The following is a 26,769-nucleotide window of genomic DNA, read 5'->3' on the forward strand; positions in this document are numbered from 1 at the left end:
TGGTGGTGGTGGGTATGGGATGGTGGCAGCAGAAGAGATTTTATCAAATAAACTGATTTTTGAAGATTGAAGTGCATGTACCTTTATTTCTTGCTTAAATTTGTGATTTTCCTTTACTAGGCTTGCCCACCTGTTAGTATGGATGTCTGTGCTTTAAGAATACAGCTTTTCATAGGCTTGAAAGCCATCTGTCACTTTAAAAACCACATCATACTTTTGACTAAAGCAGACCCTGAGGCCATTCCAGAGAGAAGACAGTCACCCAAGAGGCTTCTGTAAGCATCCCCTTGCCCCAGGCATTCCTGCCAGTTTCTGGAATGAGTTGTAACTGGTATATTTTGCGTTTATCTTTTTTCAAATCATAATTTGGAATGATCAAATGGCTTTTTTATGGTGTTCTTTTTCCAGAGAAAGAAAAGAAGGTTCTAACAATCTCTGTAATACACTTTATAACTGACCTGGGAACTTTTAGGAGAAAATGGATTATAAAATAATTTCAGTAAAAATCAAAGATATTTTAGATTAGTTAAAGGACATGCTTTTCTGTGTAATTAATGGGAAAGACTGAGCCTATAATGCTAATTGAAACTACAGGACTTTTTACTGTCTTTCTTCTCTGACCCTTTCAGTAGTTACATTTTTATCTAAAATTATTTTCTGATATTACGAAAGAAATTAATAATGTATGTCTTACCTTAAAGCACATTTATGATCTATAGATATGTGCTGATCTATCTGAAAATAAAGTTGTATTTTGATACCATTCATCTCTTGTTATCTGTTAGGTTTCTGCTTTCCCATTGTTTAGAATAGAATGCTTAATTCCGGACCAGTTATGCTTCCATTTGGTGTTTTCCTACTTAGTGGTAGAGAATGCAATCTAATTTCTCTACGGAAAGTTTAATCAAGAAAGAAATCTCTACAGGGAGTGAAGCATATAGTGTATTTCATATCAAACATAGGTTATTTTTAACATAGATTTTTACTTTTTCAAATTGTTAGTGGCTGTGCTTTGTTGCATCAACAGGAATCAGAGGTTGACTTTGGTAACTGATCACTTTGAGTGTACACAGAGTGGTCTGGGGCTGACTGATCCTAAAAGCTTTCTGGCGAGAGGAAAAGCAGTTTGTAGTCTTGCACATTTGACATTCTAATAGTATAATTTTTTAAATGATCTTTTAAAAATTCTAATTCATTTGAAAATTCATTTGATAAACAATTTTAAAAGATTGTACACTAAAGAAAATGTATCACATAGTGAAAGCAAGAGATAAGATAGTGCTTTAAGCAGACTTAACAGTTTTATGTGTCCTCATCATATTCTCAGCAGCCATGATGTTGCTTCTGCTTAGATTTGTGGCTTAGGGCATGCTAGACTCATGAAAGTCAAATGCAGAAAAGAGCCTGGGCATAGGGACTTCCTCAGTCAAGGATCTTTTCCTTTTGATGGGACTTGCCTGTTCTTTGAACTTATTGCTCATTTGAGAATACTCGTGGAGTGAATTGGAAGCAGTTGGTTTATCATTACATGAAAATTACAATATTAAATGCATTTAGCCTATGTGGTATTGTGAACTAATATTCCATAAAAATAGAGTGTACAGTTAATCACTGAAGAAAATAGTAAATGAAAATGATTTTGTAGTTATTTTATATCCAATATTTACCATTTACAACTACCATTTATTAATAATGTCATTTTAAAATTCTTGTCCTTTGTTTTGCTTTTAGTTCTAGAAAAGATACCAGTGTTAAAATCAAAATACCTCCTGTAGCTGAGGCTGGGTGGAATTTGTATATTGTGAATACGATCTCACCAGTGCAACTGTACAAAGAGATGGTACTCTTTTCAAACTTCTGATTCTTGTTTGTAGTATTTAGAGTGAAATTAATGATCAGAAATTGATTCTAATTATCATACATTCAGGATGCCACAGCCATTCAGCTTCCTGGCACTGTTTGACAGTGGAATGTGTATCTCTTTCTGCCTCCTCGTTGTTACAGCTTCTGACATCTGAGGAACCAGTAGAAATTCCCTTCACTAGCATAAGACTCCCTTATTCATACCCACGCTCTTAAGAAGATCAATTGGCCAATCTAAACATAGTCTTTGACCTTAATCTGAACTCTAGCAAAGATAGCTAAGAAATGGAGCAAATAAATAAATAAATCTAGGATTATGTATCCCTGTCCCACTCTTCTTATTTAGAAATGTTAGCAGATTGTCCCAGGGCACTACAGCTACTGCAGCATTGTCCTGGGGGGAGGGATCCAGAGGGAGCATCCTTACTGATCTAAGAGTGACAGCTTCCTACTCATCCCTGGCAATTATTTTAACTCTTTATTTTGAAACAATTTCAAACTTACAGAAAAGTTGCAAGAATAAGTATATTCTTCCCAACCCTTTGGGAGGCTGAGGCAGGTGGGTTGCTTGAGGCCAGGAGTTCGAGACTAGCCTGGGTAACATAGTGAGATCCCATCTGTACAAAAAATAAAAAAATTAGCCAGTTGTGGTGGCACATACCTGTAGTCCTAGCTACTTGGGAAGCTAAGATGGGAAGATCACTTGAGCCCAGGAGTTCAAGGCCACAATGAGCTATGGTCGTAACACTGCACTCCAGCTTGGGTGACACAGCAAGACCCTGACTCTTTTGACTCTTTTTTAAAAAAAGAATATTCTATATATTCCCATTCCCCACACAGATTTCTTCACAGTCAACATTTTACCCTGTTTGCTTCTCTCTCTCTCTTTTATGCACTCTGTGCTTTCTGTGCACACACATACACATACACTGTTTTCTGATTCTTCTTCAGGAGGTAAACTGCATACATCAGTCTTTTGCCCTTAAGTACTTCAGCGTACTTTTCTAAGAATAAGGATACTCTCTTGCATACCACAATACAGTAGTATGCTTTAATAATTTTAACATTGACACAGTGCTTTATCTGGTTTATGGTTCATAGTCTAATTTTGTCAACTGACCCAATGGCTTAATAGCATTTCCCCTTCTCCAGTTCAAGACCCAGTCTAGGATCAGGTAGTGTGTTTAACTATGATGTCTCTTTAGTCTCCTTGAATCTGGAATATTTCTATAGCCTTTCATTATATTTTATGACATGAGCATTTTTGAAAAATATAATTTTCCCCTCTACTTTTTTTTAAGAGTATTCCTTATTTAGGGTTTGCTTTTTTTTTTAATGGTTAGATTCAGATTATGCATTTTCAGCCAGAATATTGCATAGGTGATTTTTGTGTTAAGGGTATCACATCTGGAGGCATATGCTGTTCATCCGCCCCTCTTTGGAGATGTTAATTTTTGATCATCAGGCCAAGGTGTTGCCTGATTTGTCCCTGCCAATAATTTAATGCCAGTTATTACGTTAGCTGTGCCCTGTCTTTTCAGTCTTGCTTAATTGAAAGTCTTCATTTAGGTGATTTGACTGCTAGAGTCTGAATATATTGATTGAGTCAGATTAGCTAGTGATAATTTTTATGAGCCCTTTATGAGTTATGGAAATAGATGTAGTAGAGCCTAAACTTACCAATCAAAACTAAAATAAGGGAAGAATACTCAGTCCAAATTTGGGAAAGAATTAAATCACGTTTTTTTTAAGTTTATTTCAAATATTAACATGTTCACTAGTCTTATCGAGATCAAACTGTTGCTAAGTTTACAGTATTATTAGTATTACAGTATTATTTGGACCTCTCTAATGATTAGAGCTGTTTAACAAGGTATTATTTATAATCATGTATGTATTAAACTGGCTTAGAGGTGGTGGGAAAAAAGCCCTTCAGCTAAGCCCTTGTCAGAATGGAAAATAACCATTTTGTTTACTTTTAGAGTTTAGTATGTCCAAATGTTAACTTTACTAACAAAATATATGAATGTTTTTAAGAACTTAGGAACTTTTGAGAGTCTCTCTTCAGCAACATTAGTGTTTGTCTTTTTTGTTTAGATAGACTATAGCAATACCTATAAGACTGTCAAAACCCAGAGCTGCATTCACCTTCTCAGTGAGGCTCATCTGTTAGTGCGAGCTGCCCTGATGGATGCCAGTCAGCTGGAACCTGGAGAGAAGGCAGAGCTTTTGGAAGCATTTAAGGAAAGCTGTGGCCACCTTGGGGACTGTTACAGCAGGTGGGTGACACCTCTTGGAACCTTGTTACAGAAGTCATCTTGAACTTTGGGTGCACTTGTTAGCTTTTCCATCTCTGGTAGTTACCTGATAAATGGGGAGGTGGTTCATTTATTCACTTCTTCCACAAGCATTTATTGAGCACATACTCTGTTAGGTACTGTGCTAGGTAGGCTTAAACATACAAAAATGAATGTGACCCATTTCCTGCTCTCAAGGAGTCACAGTTTAGAAGATGAGCAGTAAGTCTCAAGTTTGTGATTTTCCCACCATTTAACTTAGGACTTTGACATTTTTCTCAGGCTTTGAAAATCCTTGACATTAAAAACATATATTTTGTTAGTAAAGTTAACACTTGGACATATTAAACCCTAAAAGTAAACGAAGTGGTTATTTTCCATTCTGACAAGGGCTTAGCTGAAGGGCTTTTTTCCCACCATCTGTGAGCCAGTTTAATACATACATGATTGTAAATACTACCTTGTTAAACAGCTCTAATCATTAGAGAGGTATGACTACTTTATTGTCTGCTAGCTTAAGGGAGAGCTGCCAGTTGGACAGTCCGTGATTTTGATCTTAGTAGTCAGCGCTTTTATGATGTCAGAAAGGGACATTGGTATGAATAATGTTTTTATATTTGAGAGTAATGTTTACAAATTTTTTTGCATATGATTGTTTTCAGACTTACTTGATCCACATGAATGGTTAAAAATTAATAAAACAGACTTTTCCTCCTGTAAACACCATTATTTTAGAGTCCGGTCATGAATATTAGAATTAACTTAAATTGTTGTTTTTGTTTCTATATGAGCAGGCAAAAAGAAACTGCATTAATTAGAAGTTTGTAAGATAAAACTTAGGAGATTGTTTCAGTTACTAATGGCAGTAGAAAAGCGTTTTGGAATTTCTATCTTCTGGAAAGCATGATATATTCTGTTATAGAATGTGTTAGATATCCAGGTTTAAAAATTCCAAATTTGACTAGGCATGGTGGCTTACACCTGGATCCCAGCACTTTGGGAGGCTGAGGTAGGATAATCACTTGAGGTCATGAGTTTGATATCAGTCTGGGCAACATAGTGAGACCCTGTCTTTAAAAAAGTGACACATTTGAGGTTTTTCATTTCCTTCCCTTTAGGCTTGACTCCCAGCATTCTCATCTCACCTTGCCATACTATAAGATGTCTGGTTTGTCTATGGCTGAAGTTCTGGCCCGCATGGACTGGACAGTAGAGGATGGATTACAGAAATACGAGAGGGGATTAATTTTTTACATTAATCATTCACTTTATGAAAACCTGGATGAAGAATTAAGTGAAGTGATTATAGTTTTCTGTTTTATATCTAATATTTTTAACATTTCATTTTAATGGTTTATTTTATATAGTACTGTTTAGAAATCAGATTCCACATATTTTTCTTATTTGATATTCTTTTTCTAAAAAAGTAATGTGCCCTTTTCTTCATTAATGAAGATAGAATTATAGCTTGGAAAAGAACTTATGGGTAATCTTTTCATACTTTCTCATTATACAGACAGGGACATGTTGTCTGTTGTAGTCTCAACACCTGCCCAGTGACAGTAGCATGTCCTCATTAGAGCTACACAGAATGCAGGCCTTGCCTTCCATCTTCTCATCTGCAGTCCTTCCTGCAACCCTAATTGTTCCTTACTCCTTGTGTCCTAAACTTCACTTATAAAACTCTGACCTTAGGCCAGTAACCTAAAGACATTATTAAGGATTATTTTTAGGGCTGGGCACAGTGGCTAATATCTGTAATTCCAACACTGTGGGAGGTCGAGGTGGGAGGATCACTTGAAGCCAGAAGTTTGAGAACACCCTAGGCAATATAGCAAGACCCCATCTCTACAGAAAATTAAAAAATTAGCTGGGCTTGGTGGTATACACCTGTAGTTCCAGCTACTCAGGAGGCTGAGGCAGGAGGATCGCTTGAGCCCAGGAGTTTGAGGCTACGGTTAGCCACAATTACACCACTGCATTCCAGGCTGGGCAATACAGAAAAACACTGTCTTAGAGAGAAAAGAAAAGATAACCCCTCATGTATTTTATACATAGTTGGATGCAAATATGCCAAGTTAGAAATTGTGGTATCAAATGTTTTAAAGTTTTGAAATGAAATTTTCTCATACAAATTACTTAATTGGGTATATTTTGAACTAAATAGTAGTTTTTATGATGGATTTTTATTGTCATTCAATCAAATATTTATTTTCTTCTTCTGAAGTGTTAAAATTGGAAATGCTGGTCATAACCTGGTACATATTTTCATTGTTTTTCTTCATTATAATCAGCAAAGAGATCACTTCAGGTTATCTCAGGCCTCCCATGTATTAGTATCAGTTTTGTCTTTTTAAAATTAAAACATAGTACTATAATTTTATCTTACTTGGAATGTTTGTGTCTTGGCTTTTTGCCCATATGTTTTGCTGATTTTGTTGCTTTCTTCTGGCTGACTGACCTTTTATTCCTTTTATTCCTTCATGCTTACCAAAGGAATTAGCAGCAAAAGTGGTTCAGATGTTTTATGTGGCTGAGCCAAAGCAAGTGCCCCATATTCTCTGTAGTCCTTCTATGAAGAATATTAATCCTTTAACTGCCATGAGCTATCTAAGGAAGCTGGATACTTCTGGGTTTCCATCGATCTTAGTGACACTGACCAAGGCAGCAGTGGCTCTGAAAATGGGAGATCTTGACATGCACAGAAATGAAATGAAAAGCCATTCAGAGGTATGGAGCCCTGCCCAGTGCTAACAGAAGGCTGAAATAGGACCTGGTAATCTTGAAGTGTTTAGCTGTCTTCTGGCTTCTTTCTAGCTCATATATTCTTGGTTGTAATGGAAAACAGACAACATTAGAAACAAAGTGATCCAAATGGGACTTCAGATCTGGCAAATGAAAAATAAATAAGACTGATAAATGACAGCAGTGGATATCCAAAGACTTCAACTTGGTGTCAAGTGTGTTCAGAGCACTGAGCTTGGTACTGAAGAACAGGCTCTGCTCCGAGGGGACGATGTGATCTGGCATGAGGGATATGGTGTGTGCACTGGAAAAGCACAGAGTAATATGTATTTAAGAACAGCAAAGGGGTTATTAGCCATGAGCTTTAGGAGTCTAGTAGTTGCAGAAATAGCCCCCACTTGGGAAAATCCCAGATAAATTTATGGAGGATTGGACATTTGAATGGTGTACCAAGAAACACAGACTTTCCCTTGGAAAAGAGGTCATTTAGGGACACTATCAAAGGTGTTAATCATTTAAGGGAAGAAAATAAGAGGTAGTGTAATTGAACACTTATTATTTACCAGGCCTATTCTAAGCTCCTTGCATATATTATTTAATTCTTAATAATGCTATAAGGTAGGAGTATTATACAAATGAAGGAATTAAGACACAGAGAGGTTAAGTAACTCATCAGGATCACACAGCTAAGTGATAGAGCCAGAACTGAACCGGGCAGCCTGACTTCAGAACCTGTGCTCCTGCACTGTTTTCTCGCCAGACTGGCCAGAGCCCACAGTATGACTTGGGTTGCTAAAAAAGGAAGAACGTAAGTGCTTTATCACTGTACAAATGACTTGCTTTGTTATGATGAGGAAAGCAAGTCAACATCGGGATGTCTTCTGTTTTGAAGAGTAGAATTCTAGAAAAATGAATTTTCTCTTCATAATTTTGAAAAAACTTAAGATATATTAGTCATCACTCGGTATTTATGGGAGATTGGTTTCAGAACCTTCTACAGTTACCAAAATCCACAGAAGCTAAAGTTGCTTATGTAAAGTGGCATAGTAACCTATCTATAGGTTTTGCATATAACCTATCTGCTTTCTCCAGTATACTTCAAATGATCTCTATATTACTTATAATACCTAATATAATGTCAACTGCTATGTACGTAGTTATTAATACTGCATTGTTTAGGGAATAATAATAAAAAAAAATCTGTACATGTTCAGAACAGAGGCAGTTTTGCCCCCCCACCCATTTTTTTTCTTTTTTTCTGAGAGCCTCGTTCTGTGGCCCAGGCTGGAGTGCAGTGGTGCAATCTCAGCTTACTGCAACCTCCACCTCCCAGGTTCAAGCGATTCTTCTGCCTCAGCCTCCCAAGTAGCTGGGATTACAGGTGTGCACCACCATGCTTGGCTAATTTTTGTATTTTTAGTAGAGACGGGGTTTTACCATGTTGGCCAGGCTGGTCTCGAACTCCTGACCTTAAGTGATCTGCCCTCCTCGGCCTTCCAAAGTGCTGGGATTACAGGTGTGAGCTACTGCGCTCAGCCATCCCGAATATTTTTTTTTTTTTTTTTTTTTTTTTTTTTTTTGAGACGGAGTCTCGCTCTGTCGCCCAGGCTGGAGTGCAGTGGCACAATCTCGGCTCACTGCAAGCTCCGCCTCCCGGGTTCACGCCATTCTCCTGCCTCAGCCTCTCCGAGTAGCTGGGACTACAGGCGCCCGCCACCACGCCTGGCTAATTTTTTGTATTTTTAGTAGAGACGGGGTTTCACCGTGGTCTCGATCCCCTGACCTCGTGATCCACCCGCCTCGGCCTCCCAAAGTGCTGGGATTACAAGTGTGAGCCACCGCGCCCGGCCCATCCCGAATATTTTTGATCTGTGGTTGGTTGAATCCATGGATGTGGAACCCACGAATACAGAAAATGGACTGCATTTTCAAATCAAGTAGACCTAAATATAAAGCTCTCTACAAAAAATAGGACACCTTGATGCTTAGTTAAATGTCAGTAACTTCTGTAAGACAGTCAGTGGTTTCCTTCTTTGGGTAAGAACTAGCCTTTATAGTCAAAGAAAAAATTGTGATTAAATTATTAATAGCTTAACCATGCATTGTGAATGCACTAGCATGTTTAGTATTTCTAAGATGGACAATCTAAATACAATGTACCTTTTGTTCCTAAATTTCTTTCTTATCTGAAGATGAAGTTGGTATGCGGCTTCATTCTGGAACCTCGGCTCTTGATTCAACAGAGAAAGGGACAGATTGTTCCAACCGAGCTTGCACTTCACTTGAAGGAGACTCAGCCTGGATTGCTTGTGGCTTCAGTTCTGGGCTTGCAGAAGAACAGCAAAATTGGAATTGAAGAAGCAGATTTCTTTTTTAAGGTTTGTCACTTTGAAAATGTGATTTTTCTGGATGACCTCATTAAATTGGTGGTGGGGAGGGACAGAGTAAGAGAAGTGAGTTTTTCATTTGTTTATTGAAAAAACAGACATAATCAATTTATAAGATAAAAGTACTAATTAAAAGACTATATCTGAAGAAACTTTATTTGTACAACCTAGAATCTGTTCCCTTTTAAAAATGTCTAAATTTGCTTTTGCCATGGCACTAATGCTAATGGTAAATTATTAATTGCATGGCCCATGTGATGCTGTGATATTCAGCCCAGTTGTCGCTTTATCAGTGCTATGTATTTATCTGGAATATAGAGGCTTCTTTTACTGTTTTCAAGGTGCTTTGTGCTAAGGATGAAGATACAATTCCTCAGCTCTTGGTAGACTTTTGGGAAGCTCAGCTAGTGGCATGTCTCCCAGATGTGGTACTTCAGGAACTCTTTTTCAAACTCACATCACAGTACATCTGGAGATTGTCTAAGAGGCAGCCTCCTGACACCACACCATTGCGAACATCGGAGGATCTGGTAAGATAATGGAATAATACCTTAAATTTAACTCATGCATTGCCCATTACAAAAACATACCTTCTTATTTTTAAAAACTTATAAAATCTAACCTAGTTTTCTATTACCAGGTACCTTATTTACGCAGGAGTTAAAAATACACTTAAAATGTGTCTATAACTGAAGTGGCCTACATTTTAAATAATTTTGTATTCTAAAGAATGTCCTCTACTTACTAATGTCCCTCACTTACTTGCAGTGGTAGCTCAGTTGCCAAAGCATGGAGAAAGGGACTTCTTCCAGAACATCACCTCATCTGTACTTCCTCAGCAGAGGATCATTAAGTGGAACATAAGAGAGAAGACATCTGCAGACCTCCTTGGTGGGAGAGGAACTGCAGAAGGCTGTGGGAGGGAGACTTCCTTAGTGGGCCCCCATTTCCTGTCTGTTGCACATACAGGAGCTGTTCTGTGGCACTTGAGGCAGCCAGTAACAACTCTTTCTACTCTTCTTGCTACCGTTCTTGCTCCTAGCCCATTTCTGTTCCAGCTCATTAGCCATGGCTAATGGAGAGTTAAGTGGAAAAGTTACCAGCTTCTTGAATAAGCAGGGCTTCTTGGGAATTGTCTTGAGAATTTATGAAAGATATTTTGCCATCTAAAGAAAGTAGTATTAATAAAAATTATTTCCAATATTCTTTTTAGGTATAATTGGCTTAAATGCAGTATTGCTCTTTTTGCTAGAAAGTGCCTCTTTGGAGTATTTACATTTTAAAATATAAGGAAATATTTAGCGTAGAAGCAAGCAAGACTGAAATATTTTCCAGGAGAAAAATTCTTAAAAACTTTCCTTCCCATTCCCAGGAAAGTGCATACCTAATTCTATGACATGGCAGAGAATTAATGATTGCTTTGCTCTTTGTGGAATGGATAAGCAAGCTTTTGTTGTTATATTTTGTTTATGAGAAATTCTTTTATGTTTTAGATAAATGCCTGTAGTCATTATGGCTTAATTTATCCATGGGTTCACGTCTTAATATCATCTGATTCATTAGCTGATAAAAATTATACAGAAGATCTTTCAAAATTACAGGTAAGTAAAAATACCTCCTTTTCTTATGAAAGTGCATATTACGATATAGTGTAAGATTAAATTTGCTGAGACCCCAGGTGTCCTGTTAATCTAGAATGTAGAATTTTGAGTGACAAAATCCATAGTTAAGCATACTCAGGAGACTTGGAGGGAATGCCTGCCTCTGCCTGAAACTGATGATGGATGGGACAACTGTGCTGAGCGGCTGGTTTCGTTGCAGGTGGATGAACAAACTTCACCAAGTCTCCTGGCTGATTTCCTCATTTTCAGGATGGGCTTGAAAACACTTTGTGAAATGAAAGTGTGGCAAATGTTTAGTGGTATTTTTATTGATGTAGTTTGTTTTTGTTAGTGTTGACTTATACATTTTAGGCCTCTAACCCAAGCCAGGCACTGCTATTCCTCTTCTAAGAAACAGGTCAAAGTAGTCAGTTTATCCAGCTCCTGAAAAGGATTTTTCAGAAATGAGGGGGATGATTAGAGAATGTGGATCATCCTTTAATAATTCTGACTGCAACAGTGTTTTGACTGGCAGTGAGAATTAAAGTCCACATTTGACTTGGTGGATCAGGCTGGGCCACATGAGCATATGATTTTATTTAACGTAGTTCAGCGGCCCAAAGAATGAATATAATTCCCACATCTATTTTCTTTGGTCTTCCCCGTGTAGGTGCTAACATACAAAACTTAAGATTTCCTATTAAGAATTCTGAGTTTCAAGTCACTTGAAAAATTTAGCAGCTCCGTTAACCCAAGGTCCTCATTGCTTCTGACCTGAGGGTTGGGGCTGACCCGCAGCCCCAACTTGGGCAGTGGTCACACTGTCCTCCCACACAGTTATCATCTTTGTGGCATCCTGACCCAAATGCTGAGTGTCTGTTTTCCTTATCCCAGCTGCCCTCATGCATCTTCATCATTTGATTGGCCTCTTTAGGCTTTTGAATTTGCAATACCTCATTTACACTATGGGAACTGGTATAAGTGTAGTTGTTACTTAATGTCAAATTGGGAATGGGGCTTAGAGGAGAGAAGCTGAAGAGGCCATATTGCTTAGACTGAGCCTTCAGGTGGGGCTGTGGTGTTCCCAGAGATGGCATTATTTATGTGCTTCTTTAAAAAACAACCAAAGAAGATTCTTCTTGTCTCTTGTCTCTAGTACCATTGTGATACAAAGGCTTCTGAGGGGCTAGCCTCAGATTTTGTTCGTTTCACGAATATTGCTTGAGCATGTGCTGTAGATGTTATGGGGAGCATTGGACAAGACAGGTGGAGCTTTGCCTTCCTAGAACATACACACTAATTACATATTTAAAATTGTAATTGGAATAAGTGCTATTAAATTTCCCCTGATAAAGCTTTAAAGCATATTTATAATCGTTGCTTGAAAAAATATAATTCAGTGATCTTTTAAAATTTGTTTTAAAATATTTTAAAAGGAAAATCCTTGCTATTAAAGGAGGAAAATCTTTGCTATTAAATAGCAAAATCTTGGCTGTTGAAGGAGAAACATAGTCTGCCTAAACTTTTATAATTTTTTTTTTTTTTAAAGAGACAGAGTCTTACTCTATTGCCCAGATTAGAGTGCAGTGGCAATCATGGCTCACTGTAACCTCCAACTCCTGGGCTCAAGCAAGCCTCCCACTTCAGGTTCCCAAAGTTCTGGGATTATAGGTGTGAGTCACTGCACCTGGCCTTACTTTCAAACTTCTTGATTACATGGATAAAACTAAGTAAAAGTTCATGGGAGTTGAAGTTATGACTACTTTCAGTCATAATTTGGTACACATGCCCTGCTCCTTCCTACTGCCCCCACTCCCTTCTCCATTATCTGGATTAGTCAAGAGTTAAATATAGAGGTAATCTCTTTTCTTCCATGTTGGGAGACCCTTTGAGTGAGAGATTATCAACCTTATTTCATCTCTGCCATTTGATTGTCAGGAAATTATTCACATGAATAATTTATTAAACTTGCAGGAAGAAAAGGGACCAACCTTATTCTCCTGGTCATTCTTTGGTAGATATTTGGAATAAAATAATCACACCAACTGTGATTGGGTAGATCACATTCCATATTCTCCTGTGAGTCTCAGAAGATGCTGTAGCAAAGAGGTACAGGGACAAGAAAATTAGGACATGACCATCTCATCTTTATCCTGGAGAAAGGGAAAGTGGAGATTAATTTGGTGGTAGAATCAAAAGTAGTATTTATAGTTTAATTGCTTAAAGTAAATATTGGTAAAGTTGTAAATTCTGAGATAATACTGCCCCCTGTTATTCATCTTGTGACAAAGTGGTATTGATAACAATGATTAGTTCTAAACAATCACTTTAGTCTTATTAAGTGTTCAATTTTATTTTTGCATATGCATGTAGCACATGCTTATAGAAAATTTGGAAAATACAGGAAGGCATGTAAAGAAAACAGAGTAGGCTTTGTTGTCCCATCCTGTGTGCTGTTTCAAATTGCCATGCTCTTCCGACAGTATTTCTGTATGTGCATTTACCTATGTAGATTTTATAAAACTAATCATGTTCAGAAATATAATTTTGTATTGAAATTTTTTTACTCATTTTATCATAAACTTTTTTTATTAACTAGCCTTTGAAAAACATAGTTTTGATGGCTGTGTAATGTTCCATTAGCTGAGTGTGCCATATGTATTTACTCATCCTTTGTTGTTAAACATGTAGATTACTTCTAAATTTTCAATATTGTGAATACTCTTGCAGTGAACATCATTGGACATAAATCTTTAACCACAATGTTGATTATTCCCTTAGGATAGAGTCCTAAAGAATGCCCATTGGGTTTAATTTGCAGTCCACACAAAGCAAATAAAATCATGTTATTTAAAAATGATTGCTTTCTATTAAAGAGATCTTTAAACTAGAGGTAGTTTCAAGATTATATTATGCTTAGATTTATTAAATAAGGACCACATGCAAGTGCTCTAATATGGCATTCTTTCTATTTTATTTTTGGCAAGTGAGGTTTAGTCTTAAGAAATTGAATTCTGTATGTTGTGTTTTAGTTTTTGAGGCGCCTCATTTCATAACATTTCACTTTTCTGTTCATAGTCTCTTATATGTGGTCCTTCATTTGACATAGCTTCCATTATTCCGTTCTTGGAGCCACTTTCAGAAGACACTATTGCCGGCCTCAGTGTCCATGTTCTGTGTCGTACACGCTTGAAAGAGTATGAACAGTGCATAGACATACTGTTAGAGAGATGCCCGGAGGCAGTCATTCCATATGCTAATCATGAACTGAAAGAAGAAAACCGGGTATGCTTTTTCAGATTATGTTTTTAGGCTTGATCAGTGATAATCAGATTTGATAACCTCATTTCCTTTCCTGCAAAATGGGGACAATTTATGCTAATCCAACCTCATAAGGCTGTATGGGTCCATTGAGCATATATGTTTAATACGCTACGTGTTTTGAGTACTATTAAATGCTGTTAAAATATATGGAGATGGTATATTATCATCATTAAACATCTTTTGTTTGGAGATGAAGTAGTTGATTACCTGAAGATTTGGGAACAGTATATGATGTGAAAATATTTTCTCTGCTATACGGTTTTTAGTTTAGAAATCAGAAGAATTTTGGACCTTAGTTGTTTTTTTCTTCATTCCTTCCTTCTTGCCACATAAGAGATGATAACGGGATATGTCTGTTACTTCTTGAAAATAGCCATGTACATATGTACAATATATGTATTACTGGGTTTTCAAGTTACAAACCTGACTTTTATGTTATAGTTAAGGCAGAAGACTGGCTGCTGATATAACTTGTGTTATAACAAAGTTAGCTGCCTTAGACAAAATGATGTATTTTTGCTCCGTGCTTTCCTGCACAATCTTCTTATTCTCCTTTGAAATCTGAGAATAAAATGCATCAAACTAAAATTTATTCATTTTTTCCTAAGATAGACTCTGTGGTGGAAAAAACTACTGCCTGAACTTTGTCAGAGAATAAAATGTGGTGGAGAGAAATATCAACTCTACCTGTCATCATTAAAAGGTAAAACGATTTTTTTTTTTTTGCTTGATTATAAACTTAAGAGTTTCAGTTTTAAATATGGTGAAGCCTTCTTTCTCAAGTATTTTCATATGATTCTCAAGTGAGACCAAGGGCCTTTCAGAACCGTCTGGGGAGCTTATTTTCAGCATTCATATACCCTCCCCTTGACATTTGATATTGATTTATCTTCTAGTCACAGAACTGATGTTCTTTTGACTTAATCCTTTCAAACACTTAACAAATTATTACAGTCATAGAAAATGACAGCATCAATGTTTTAAAATGTCAGTAGTCATTAAGGCAATTACATCTTTTATCAATGATCAGAGTACTTAATTTACTTCATTTAGGAAGTTAAGATCATTACTATTAAACATAATTACAAGCAAGTATTGATGAATAACAACCTCAAGGATTTAAAAGTTGAGTATCTAAATTACACCGTATTTTACAGCATAGTAGTTATTTGAATTTTCATAATTCATAATCATAAATCTTGGTAGATATGTAATCTGTTTCTGTACTGCTGTGTGTTAATATAGTTGTTTTCCTGATGACAAAGGGTATGGGTATATCAATTGCAGAGCACATAAAATATTAGAAATTGACAGTGTTGAAATTGTGTTTTCCAGCCAAGACAGTTGATTTTTAAAATGTAAGGCCAAGTCAGTGGCCACTGGAGATTATTTTTCTGAAGATCCCCCTTTAATTAAAGCTGTATGCTTGTGATTGGGAAGGGAAAGGGGTGACTTTATTCTCTGTCCTACCCATCTCCCTGATTGCTTTAGGTTTTCAGAAGATGGAAGTGTCAGGTGTCTGAGTGCTTTGCCCCACTTGCATACACTTTACATAATTTATCACTGACTGTTTGTGTTAGTGGAGCACTTTCCAGTACAGACATCCCGCATCTTTACACCTCAGCATCATCATTATCTTAATCAGAAGACTCTTTCTTCATCCTTTTCTGATCCACATCCACACACTCCACCCCAACTCACCCATAATCATTTCTCCAAATGTTGCATTTTTCTCTGTCTTCAAAATATATTTGTGTGCATACGTGTGTGTGTGTGTGTGTGTGTGTGTGTGTCTGTCTATGGCTAATGAGACTAAGTGCCATGTGTGATTTACCTTTATTAGACTGTAATACCTCAAGAGCTGGCATAGTGTTTTATTCATTTTTCACATTACACGTTCCTCACCAGCAATATGCCTCTCCTATAGGAAGCATTCTGTAACTGTTCATTGATTAGAAAGGGAGACAGCTGAAGAACTTTAGGTTCGTTTCACAGAAGGGTGTTTTCTTAACAGTTGTACACTGAAAAGAGCCCTATATTGGGATCTGGAGAATTGGAACTGAGTTCCAGGTTTGCTACTTAACTAAGTGTCCTAGAGCAACCCAGTTTTCTAATGTGGTGAGACTAAATGAGAAGTTCAGGACTGAATCAAAAGTGAAATGTTAGGCAAAATTGCAAGAGGGTGAGGTTGGAGATGAAGCTCAGGGACTTACATGCTTAGGAGTTTGGATTTCTTATCTCTCTAATACAGCGTTTCTCAACCTTGGCACTGTTGACATTTTGGACCAGATAATTGTCCGTGTGTTGGGGGGGGTTTCCCCTGTGCATTTTAGGATATTAAACAGTATCCCTGGTCTCTACTCATTAGATGCCAATACTACTGCCCATTATAACAAACAAAAATGTCTCCAGATGTTGCCAGATGTCCCCTGTGGGACAAAATTTTCCTGGTTGACAACTGCCACACTAATGCAGAACCATTAAAACAGGGGTTAGTGGATGGGTTGTTTGTTTTAAGGAAATATTCAGTACTGTTTTTGTAATGAACCATGCTTATTTTTTAAAATTCTGGTACTATGGTAAATTACAAAAATTAAATTTAAAAATCATTTAAAATCCCACCATCCAGAAATTTTCAACCTTTGACAAATATTTTCTAGACATGCTGGAGGATTTTAAGGGTAGAGGTTTACATTTAGATATATCATTTATATGCAACTTGTAGATTTAGGTAGCTGGTGAGTGGAGTGGAGCAAGTGATTTTAACCTTCTCTTAGCCTCAGTTTTCCCAACCCTAAATCAGGCCTAACACCCATTAGTTTACCCTGTTTGGGATGGGGCTTGGATTAAATAAATAAAAACCTCAAAGGATTCTAGAAGGAATTAAAGAGAAGTTATACATGAAAGTACTTTATTAATTTTTAAAGTACTCTATGAATTTAAGATATTGACCTTGTTCTTGGAGTGATAACCTGTATTAGCCCCTCCTTATTTGGGAGAAGAGGAGAATTGGGAAGTGGTGAGATTTTTGTTGACTCTGTAACAACTCCACACTAGCTCTCCAACTCGGTTTTTTTGTTTCTGAGATACTACTTACAGGCTCCACATTTAGGTAAGTAAACTGCTTTGGTAGGAAAACATCAATAATTCATATTTTTCACATACATTTTGCAAGCTAGTTAGTAGTTGCTGTTTATTAAGGTCTGATTTTATGTCAGATGTGCATCATTGTATTTTAGCTTAATTTTCACAGGAACTGTGGAAGCTAGCAGACAGTACCACTACATTATAAATGAGGAACCTAGGACTTGGAAGATTAAGTGATTTTCTTAAAGCCACTCAGTGAGTAGGTGGAAGAGTCTGGATCTCTTCCCAAGTCTGTCTGGATTCCAGAACTAGGAATCTTTTCTATAAACCATTGCTGCTTTATTCATTAACTCTTTAGCAACAAAGGCAGTTCATTCTTTTGTGTAAAGAAAAATTTAGGTTGCTGTATATTGGACAGATGACTTTGGAATGGATCTTATATTTCACTTACTCTGCAAATAGAGTAAGCGATGGGCATGCAACAATCACACAGGGAATGGCACTGACATGTGGATAGAAGATGTAAGACCAAGTGGATGTTTATTGGGAAGATTGTTCATAACTGTCACCCTTCTATTCCAGGAGAGGGCAGCATGTATCTGTTAAGAAGCTGTAGAATCATAAAGTTGCATTTTTTTTTTAATGTATGTTACATTCCTTAATATTAAAAATGTTCATTGGGGCCAGGCACGGTGGCTCACAGCTGTAATCCCAACGCTTTGGGAGGCCAAGGCGGGCGGATCATGAGGTCAAGAGATCGAGACCATCCTGGCCAGCATGGTGAAACCCTGTCTCTACTAAAGATACAAAAATTAGCTGGGTATGGTGGTGCGCACCTGTAGTCCCAACTATTTGGGAGGCTGAGGCAGGAGAATCTCTTGGACCCAGGAGGCAGAGGCTGCAGTGAGCTGAGATCACGCCACTGCACTCCAGCGTGGTGACAGAGTGAGACTCCGTCTCAAAAAAAAAAAAAAATGTTCATTAGAACACCATTGCAGTTTGGGGGAAAAAGCAGTAAATGGTCGTGAAAACAGATTTGTGCTTATTAACAACATGAAATGTTACATTAGGAACTAATATGGGAAAACATTGGTGTTTCTTACCCTATCAAACAATCTATAAATTAGCTTTAGTTTAGACTTAGCATTAAAAAGAATATTCAAATGATTGTACTTTTCTTTAGAGGATAGTAGAAATCGATTGCAAAATAACGTAATTCAGCAATGAAATAATAAATCCAAATTTCATGTGGCTGATATAAAATAAACCTCAAAGGATTCTAGTAAGGAAAGATAAGTTACAACCATAAAGAAGCCTATGGATTTAAGAGATTGATTTTTTTTCTTTGAAGTTATAACATTTTGTTACCTGAACTGGCTTTTTTTTTTTTTTCTTTTCCTGAGATGGAGTCTTGCTCTGTCGCCCAGGCTGGAGTGCAGTGGTGCAATCTCAGCTCACTGCAACTTCTGCCTCACGGGTTCCAGCAATTCTCCCGCCTCAGCCTCCCGAGTAGCTAGGATTACAGGTGTGCACCACCATGCCCAGCTAATTTTTTTTTATTTTTAGTAGAGACAGGGTTTCACCATGTTAGCCAGGCTGGTCTTGAACTCCTGACCTCGTGATCTGCCCGCCTCAGCCTCCCAAAGTGCTGGGATTACGCACTGCACCTGGCCTGAACTGGCTTCTAATTGGTTGGTTAAGTAAGAAGAGATTGAATGAAAGACAGACTTTCAGTTCTAATTCAGATATTCTTTTCTACACAGAAACATTGTCAATTGTTGCTGTGGAACTAGAACTAAAGGATTTCATGAATGTTCTCCCAGAAGATGGCACTGCAGCATTTTTCTTGCCATATCTTCTCTATTGCAGTCGAAAGAAATTATTGACTTAAAGGTATCATTTGAAAAATACCATAATGGCATTTGAGACTGAATTTCTAAAAATTGAATGCCAAAGTACAAGTAGAGGAGTTTTTGATTTTATATACATCACACACACACACATACACACACACATATATGATGCAAATGCTTTCAGGCTGCTTACCTTACCATGTAGGGGTAACTATTCACTTCTTAATTTATGACCTCAATCAATTTAATTGTCTAGAATGTAGAAAATCTTTAAGACATAATTCCTCAAAGAAGCCATATATTTTTTAAGGTGGGGATTGACTTTTATTCCAAAAAACAACATCAGTTCACTATTGTTGGAGACATGACAATCATTTTCATCCCAAGAACACTTTAAGGAAACATTTTACAAGTATGCTTGAAAGAATGTCACTAACTGGTCCACAATTTTATCTTCTTGATTTTTCCAGATTTTTCTATGTTTTTGAGAAAGATGTTAATGTTTTGCCATAGTAAAAAATTTGAAACCTCATTTTTTTTGTTCCTTTTCTTGTTACTTTGAGAAAACTCATGCTGTGTTTCTCTGAATCAAATGAAGTAGAAGTTTACAAAGCTAACTTTCTTCTTGTCTAGCTATTAACGTGATTTGTCAAATGCATGTTTTTTTCAGCCAAAGCCTTGTTTCCATTTTTTGTTGATGTGTACTCTTGCTCTTTTAGCTAGAGTATATGTGAAAATAAAGAAATATATCATTGTATTCACAACCATGTGTCTTCATTTATAACTTTTTGTTTAAAACATTTTTAGTTCAAGTTTAGTTCATTGATATTATCCTCTGAATGTAGTTAAGGCTGGGCAGAAATTCTACTCATGTGACATCTGCCATAGGTCTATTTTGAAGCTTTTCTTCTAATGGCAATGTTTATCCTTACCAGGATTTAATCTATAGAATTGTCTCTCAACTCTGCTTTTCTCCAGTTCCAGATAACGTCCTTTAGACCATCTCTTCAGGGGTTCACAAAATCAGATTTGCGTCATTCTATTTTATTTATTTTATTTTTTATTTCCTTCCCTCATACCTTGCCCATTCCCTCTGAATATTAGGTGTGATGTCAACAGCATGTTAGAAGGATCAATGGAAAGGCAATAACTGAAAACATTTCAATGAACCTTAATAGTGTTCCTCGGAGGAGCACCCAGGAGAATGTCTGGTCATAGATCTTTTTTTAAATGCAGTTTTATAAAACCCTAATAGTAGTGAAATGATTAGACTGTATGAATCAGTTTTATTACCTAGTGTACAAGTGTCAGTCATGTATCATTAAATAGTCTGTTGATCTTTCCATTTGCAAAAAATCAATAGTTTTCCCTCACAAATGCACAAAGTTGTGTGTTTCCAGTCTTCTTTTAATGTTTATAGTCATTCCAAAGTAACATTCTATTTTATACTTTCACATACATTGTTATGAATCATTGGTTTTTCTCTTTTTTCCACTTATCATCAATTTATTTCATTCAGCCAGAATTGGTGTCTATAGAAAAAGAAATTTTAAGACCATTATTAAAAATAATATATGGTTAAAAATTAGTAGATGGTTCTTTAAATGTATTCTAATTTTTAATGTTACTTTATTCCTGATTCATTTGTATTTTTCTACTTTTTATATGTTTAAAAATCTCTCATTCTATTGCTGCTTTATTTAAAGAAAGATTACTTTCCTCCCTACAAGATCTTTATTAATTGTAAAGGGAAAATGAATAACTTTACAATGGAGACACCTGGCAGACACCACCTTAACCAAAGCTTGAAGTTAACATAACCAGTAATGGAACCAATCAATATCTTGTGCCTCCTGATATGGTGTACTAAGAAAAACACAACATCATGCCATGATAGTCTTGCCAAACGTGCATAACCTAAATCTAATCATGAGGAAACATTAGACAAACTCAAATTGAAGGACATTCTACAAAGTGACTGCCCTGTATTAAGGAACTATTCAGAGTAAGGGAGACTTAAAAGACATGCCAACAATGCAGTACATGATCCGGGATTTTCGTTTTCTGTAAAGAACATGATTAGGATTATTAGTGAAATTTGAAGATCTCTAGTTTTTAAATCATTGTTACTTTTCTGATTTCGATCACTGTATTGTGGTCATGTACAAGAATATTCTTGTTTTTAGGAAAGATAGTTGTATGTATCTATACACGTCTGTGTGTGTACATATAGAGGGTGAGCATGAGAGGGAGATAGGAAAAAGAATGAGAAAGCCAGTGTGGCTACGCAGATCATTAATATTTGGGGAATCTGCATGAAAAGTGTATGGGAATCTGAAATTATGTCAAAAAAAGTTTCAAAAGTTTCTCTTCATTGAATTAATACGTTGTTATATATTCAGTAAGCAAACTATTGTATTGGATTTGGGTACTTAGCTAGAAATACAGAATATATAGTCCCTGCCTGTAAGAAATTTAAAGCTAAGCAGGCTTTTCTAAGACATAATTAATGTAAACTTGCTCAAAGCTTTATTGGACTTATTTAAAGATGATTCAGACTGATAAACATGGCTACCAATTTTATGGGCCAAAGATAGTTCAAACTATCTTTTTTTATTCAGTCTGCTTCTTTCAGTCTCATGTAATACCTTTTCTCTTTGCAAAAGTCAAATTTCTCTTTAATTTTTTATCTAGTGTTGATTTTTCCTTCATATTTGCTATTCTGTAGTTTTTCCTCTAGCTTTAAAAACTATCTCGGCTTTCTTAACCAAGCAGTAATCTCCCTCTTCTTTCACGGTTGTTACACAGGAGGAATCTTCTCTGTGGCTGTGTGTGTAGGGTCACCCTGTAGTGCCATACTCTGCATGCCAGGCATTTGCACACATGAATTCCCCAAATGCCTCCATGTTACTTACTCACCATTATTTTTCTGAGCAAGACCATCCTTTGGTGTGGTTTACATGCAACCACATGTAACCACATGGTTACTAGTGTTATTTAAAGACTAATGTTTTCTTTCTCATATTTGGCTCTCTTCACCTTGTTCAAGTTATTGGCATTAAATTTAGTCGCTTGTCTGTTAGAGTCTTTGATATTCTAGTGTTATCAGTGACTGCTCTAATAAAAAGGGCATTAATGGAAATAGTTTTTCATGATGTAAGTTGTTTGTGTAAGACCCAGGAGCAGAAATTAAAACTTTCCATTTGCACTAAAGGTTAACCTTTCAGGGCTTTTTAAATCTTCAAATATATTTACATTTATATTTTCTTCATTTGTATGTTCCCTTTTTCCCCATTTAGGGAGGAAAGACAGATTGGTTTTCTTTACATAATTTCCTCCCTTTGAATTTACCATTTCTAATTACAACAATCCTCAACTCAAAAGACCCAGGAAAGACCAAAGCCTGCAGCCACAGTGCAGGAATCTTACAAAAAAATTGTTCGTTTTTCTCCATTTTAAGTGTGTGTGTGAGTGTGTGTGTGTGTGTGTGTGCACCTACACATGGGGAGGGTTATTGCAGGGGTTGGGGAGCAGTGCATTTAAATTTTGTTTCTTCCCTGGATCTTTCACAAACAATAATTGGTAAGGTTCCTCCTTCCCTTGGAAGCACAGAAAAGACACTACCTATTTGAAATTATATTATTTGGGGTTGTCTTGGGATTCTCTTACATGGAGGTGCCACCTAGAAAAAAAAATGTTTTCTGTTAAGAAAGAAATTAGATTCTAAATAGTCTTATGTAAATAATGGCTTGTTTTTTGGTAAATAACTAACATGACTACTCCCTTATATCAGCTTTAGGTATAATTACACATTTGTATTAACTTAGAAATGACTGCTGCTGTTACAAGTACTGGCTGTCAGGAAATAAGCAGTATCCCTCACCATTTAGCAGGAAAAAAAATGCTGTTTGGAGGTAGAGAAGGAAGAAATCAGGGCAGCAGATTCACAAATGCTTCATATTGGGAGAAGTATTTAGGCAAAGTAGTTCCTTTAATTATATCTTTTATATATGGCTTCTAGAATTACTACCTGGATATTCACCTTCATTTTGTAGAACGGCGTAAGTGGTTTCCATTCCAGCATGAATGTGGTCGGTCACATGGCAGTGGAGTAACCAAATTCCAGGTGTTCTTGGAAACATTTCTAGGGTTTGGTATGTTCCAGGGAAAATGTCAAAGACATCAGAACTATAAACGCCCCTGTGCTTAATTAGAAAAATGACAAATAATGTATAATATTGTATATGAGAGTTCACTCGTGTCATTTGTTAATGTTCAGCTCAGGGATATTGAAAAAATGGATAAATCTGTTTTTAAAAAATTGAGCTCGTTTCTGTGTTTAATACAGATGGTAAAATGTGGTTTTTGTATTCCTAATAAGTCTTTGGTATCCACATCAAGTGGGTGTGAAAGAAAGATGCAATGAGAATGAATTCATCAATCAGGACTACCCACAAACCTCCTGTACCTTGATTCTGGTTTGCCTGTTTGTCATAGCACTGAAGCTATACAAAAGGAACTCAGCTGTGGCCCCATTTCAGCCCTAGTCTCACTTTTGCCTCAATCTATCCTAGCTTGTCTGTGAAGCTTTAAGTCAAGGTAAATAATAAAGGAAGCAGAAAAGGAGGCTGATGAAAACGACAAAAACCAGAGGTACTTCAGGGAGTCTCGACTGGAAACAATAGTTGGGTGACAAGAGTCTATTTCTGCAAGGGTTGAATTGAAAACCTACTAAGAATACAATATATCTATGTAAAACAAAATGCAGATAACAAAACAGGCTTTCTGCAGTATGCTTTTTGACAACTTCTGCATTTTCTAAATTAGCCCAAAGCATAAGGAAAAAGCATTTCCAGGAGGGCCACTGGCTTCTGCTGAAATCGGTACTGAGAAAGAATAGAAGTAAGATTGAGATGTACAGAGCAGTTGCTTGTCACCTAACTGATCTTGCTCACCTTGGGCCATTTAAAATACAGTACTTAAAACAGGCAGGGCAAGGGTTATAATAAAGTCTTGTTGTGGTCTCTACTCTCATTCATCATTATGTGAACATTCCTATCCTCTTTGTTAGCAATTCCACTCAGTTGCCTTAATCAGGAATCTGTGAGCAGAACTCCATGAAAATTCAGTTAAAAATGCAAATCCCAGGAAGAGCTCAATGTGTAACAAAGGCTAGTGTGTCAATTGAAATTGCTGTGCCTTATATAGTCATCCCTCAGTATCTATGGAGGATTGGTTTCAGGAATGCCCCCATACCAAAATCCATGGATGCTCAAGTCCCTTATGTAAAATGGCATATTTCCATATAACTTATGCACATCCTTCCATATACTTTAAATCATCTCTAGATTATTATAATACCTAATACAATGCCTACATATCATTTCATTTGCATGGATTCAACATAGTACTCAGTGCAGCGGATCCAAGTTTTGCTTTTTGGAACTTTGTGGAATTATTTTTTTCCTTAATATTTTCAATCCATGATTGAATCCTGGATGGGGAATCCACGGATATGAAGCACCGGCTGTACTCTTTGCAGCTTTTTTTTTCATAAGTCTCTCTGAGGAAATATTTTCTTCGCTTGTATTAAAACATTTTCAAACAGAGCAAGAGTAATTGCCATGGATAGCTCTTACCTTGTATTGGAAGCTATGGCCGTGAAAATGTACAGTGTGTAAGTCTATTTCATTGCCCATTCCCATCAGATACCAGTTGACTTCATCTCCCACGTGCATTGTGAGGCCTTGTAGGTTTCCAAACATTCTTCCATTAATAGCTAGAGAAAGCATATGGTTTTATGTTACTTTTCAGGATATTTTAAAGCAATAGCTATTTCAAAGAAAATATGATTATTAGTTTAATGTAAAGAATCTTTTTGGTGTAATAGGACTTCTTTTACTACAAATGAGAGAAATGGATACTTTAAAGTCAATAATACCACACACTGCTTTTCTAGGCACTTTGCACCAAAAGCCTTAATCTTAATTTTGGATGATTTCAAAGGAAATGAGATTTTGGAATTGGAAAATAAATTAGCAAATGATTTTGAGCATAGTCTCCTTTTGGTTTTGAACAGAATTCTACCTGACATACAAAGTGAGGCAGAAGTGGTTTATTTTAAGGGAAAACAAATGAATAGTCTCCAAAATAATTTTATTTGAAAGAGAAAATGATAAAAAAGTAGAAAAATTGTTTTAGAATAATGTAACATACCATGCATTTTATTGCTTTCTATGAATTCCTCATCATCTTTGTTTACTTTCTCTGGGTGATCAGAGTATGTTTTGATGTTGTCATCTAAGTACCAAGATTCATTCTCATCAAAAACTAGAAACAGAAGGGCAAATTCCAGTTTCTTTCTGGGATTGAATACTTTCAAGTAATGTCTTCGACAAACAATCAGGGGGCCAATTAATCCACTGTAGAGATCCTGGAAACAAGGAAAATCTTCAGTAACCCTTGTGAATTAGGTCAGGATTTCAGAGAACTGAGACTTTGCACCCATGGCCTCAGGAATTTTGGAGAGACCAATTGAAGTAGCAGACTTTGCCCAATATGGTACTGCCAATTTAGTAACTTTTCACTTGAAGTAGTTAAATTGAAACAATGGTGAGTAGTAGGTAGGTCATGTGGGTGATGCTGACATAACAGAAATGTCTGCAGAGGCAAAAATTAGCTCAGCTAATGAGCAGTGATTTTAAAAGAATCCCAAATGAACAGTGTTGGTTTGTTCCATAAACTCAAGAACTCTTGGGTGTGAGCCAAGCACTATGGCAGTCCCTAAAAAATCCATAGATGAATGAAATGTATAATAATAAACAGCACCACAAATACCAGATTTACTCATTCATTTGAGCCAGAACTCTGAATTATCAAGGAGCTACTTCCCCCGGCTCACTCAGGCACTTCACCCACCTATCTATAACTGACTCCATTTCTTTTCTCCCTCCTCACAGTAGAGGTCCTTGAAATTTGCCTCACGTATTACAACGGCCTCCCAACCTCCAGTCTCTTCCCCCCTCCAAGCCTTTCTTTCCTTCCACCCGAATGAATGATCTGAAATGCAAATATACTGCCATTCTTTCTCAATTTTTCAGTGGCTACCTGTGACCCACAAGACAAAAATCTAAACTTCCCAAATATGATCTTGAAAGGCCTTTGAGCTGTATCATATTAGGAAATGTTAGATTTTTGTCTTGTGTGTCATAGGTAGCAGCATGTTTGCTGAGTAGATTGTGAACAGCTTATTTTCCTAGGATTTTAACATAGAATTGGACCACAGGAAAACACTAACCTCATCTTCCTTCAATTGTGTGTCTATTTTGGGAAGTGTTACAAAACAAATGATTTATATTTTACCTTAACTTGATCCACAGTTGAATAATAAGCCCATGGAATACAAGCAGAATCCTCTGTTCCAGCTCCAGATCTTTCTGGGATTTTCCATACGTAAGTGCGAGTTTCACCTACATTCATCAAGTGTTAATGGATCTGGTTGTATTTGGTTTATATTACACACACACACACACACACACACACAGCCTTGATAACTAGGACCCAGGAACTGGAAATGTCAGTGTAATTAGTTTTTTAAAATTGTGGTACTCAA

General features: G+C 36.7%; 2 protein-coding genes across 10 annotated transcripts in view; one reads left to right on the forward strand and one right to left on the reverse strand.

Moving 5' to 3' along the window:
- The window catches only part of HPS3 (HPS3 biogenesis of lysosomal organelles complex 2 subunit 1), a 43,767-nt gene extending 23,846 nt beyond the window's left edge, over positions 1-19,921 (forward strand). For 2 of the 9 annotated variants that reach the window (XM_055247785.2, XM_055247788.2), the window contains 11 exons: positions 121-275; positions 1,732-1,840; positions 3,961-4,142; positions 5,279-5,459; positions 6,657-6,890; positions 9,098-9,283; positions 9,634-9,822; positions 10,786-10,893; positions 13,972-14,178; positions 14,830-14,920; positions 19,068-19,921. In XM_055247785.2, the coding sequence (XP_055103760.1) occupies positions 121-275; positions 1,732-1,840; positions 3,961-4,142; positions 5,279-5,459; positions 6,657-6,890; positions 9,098-9,283; positions 9,634-9,822; positions 10,786-10,893; positions 13,972-14,178; positions 14,830-14,920; positions 19,068-19,195 (1,770 nt within the window). In that variant the 3' untranslated portion in view covers positions 19,196-19,921. The other 7 variants (XR_008651987.2, XR_008651990.2, XR_008651989.2 and 4 more) reach the window with 7 other exon arrangements.
- CP (ceruloplasmin) overlaps positions 19,459-26,769 on the reverse strand; it is a 51,545-nt gene continuing 44,234 nt past the window's right edge. The window contains exons 15-19 of the mRNA XM_055247784.2: positions 26,520-26,626; positions 25,374-25,590; positions 24,797-24,936; positions 23,200-23,362; positions 19,459-20,689 (exon numbers count right to left, since the gene is read on the reverse strand). Coding sequence (XP_055103759.1) covers positions 20,673-20,689; positions 23,200-23,362; positions 24,797-24,936; positions 25,374-25,590; positions 26,520-26,626 — 644 coding nt within the window. The 3' untranslated portion in view covers positions 19,459-20,672. The remainder of the gene's footprint in view (positions 20,690-23,199; positions 23,363-24,796; positions 24,937-25,373; positions 25,591-26,519; positions 26,627-26,769) is intronic.

Source organism: Symphalangus syndactylus, chromosome 17 (assembly GCF_028878055.3).
Source record: "Symphalangus syndactylus isolate Jambi chromosome 17, NHGRI_mSymSyn1-v2.1_pri, whole genome shotgun sequence".
Classification (NCBI taxonomy): Eukaryota; Metazoa; Chordata; class Mammalia; order Primates; family Hylobatidae; genus Symphalangus; species Symphalangus syndactylus.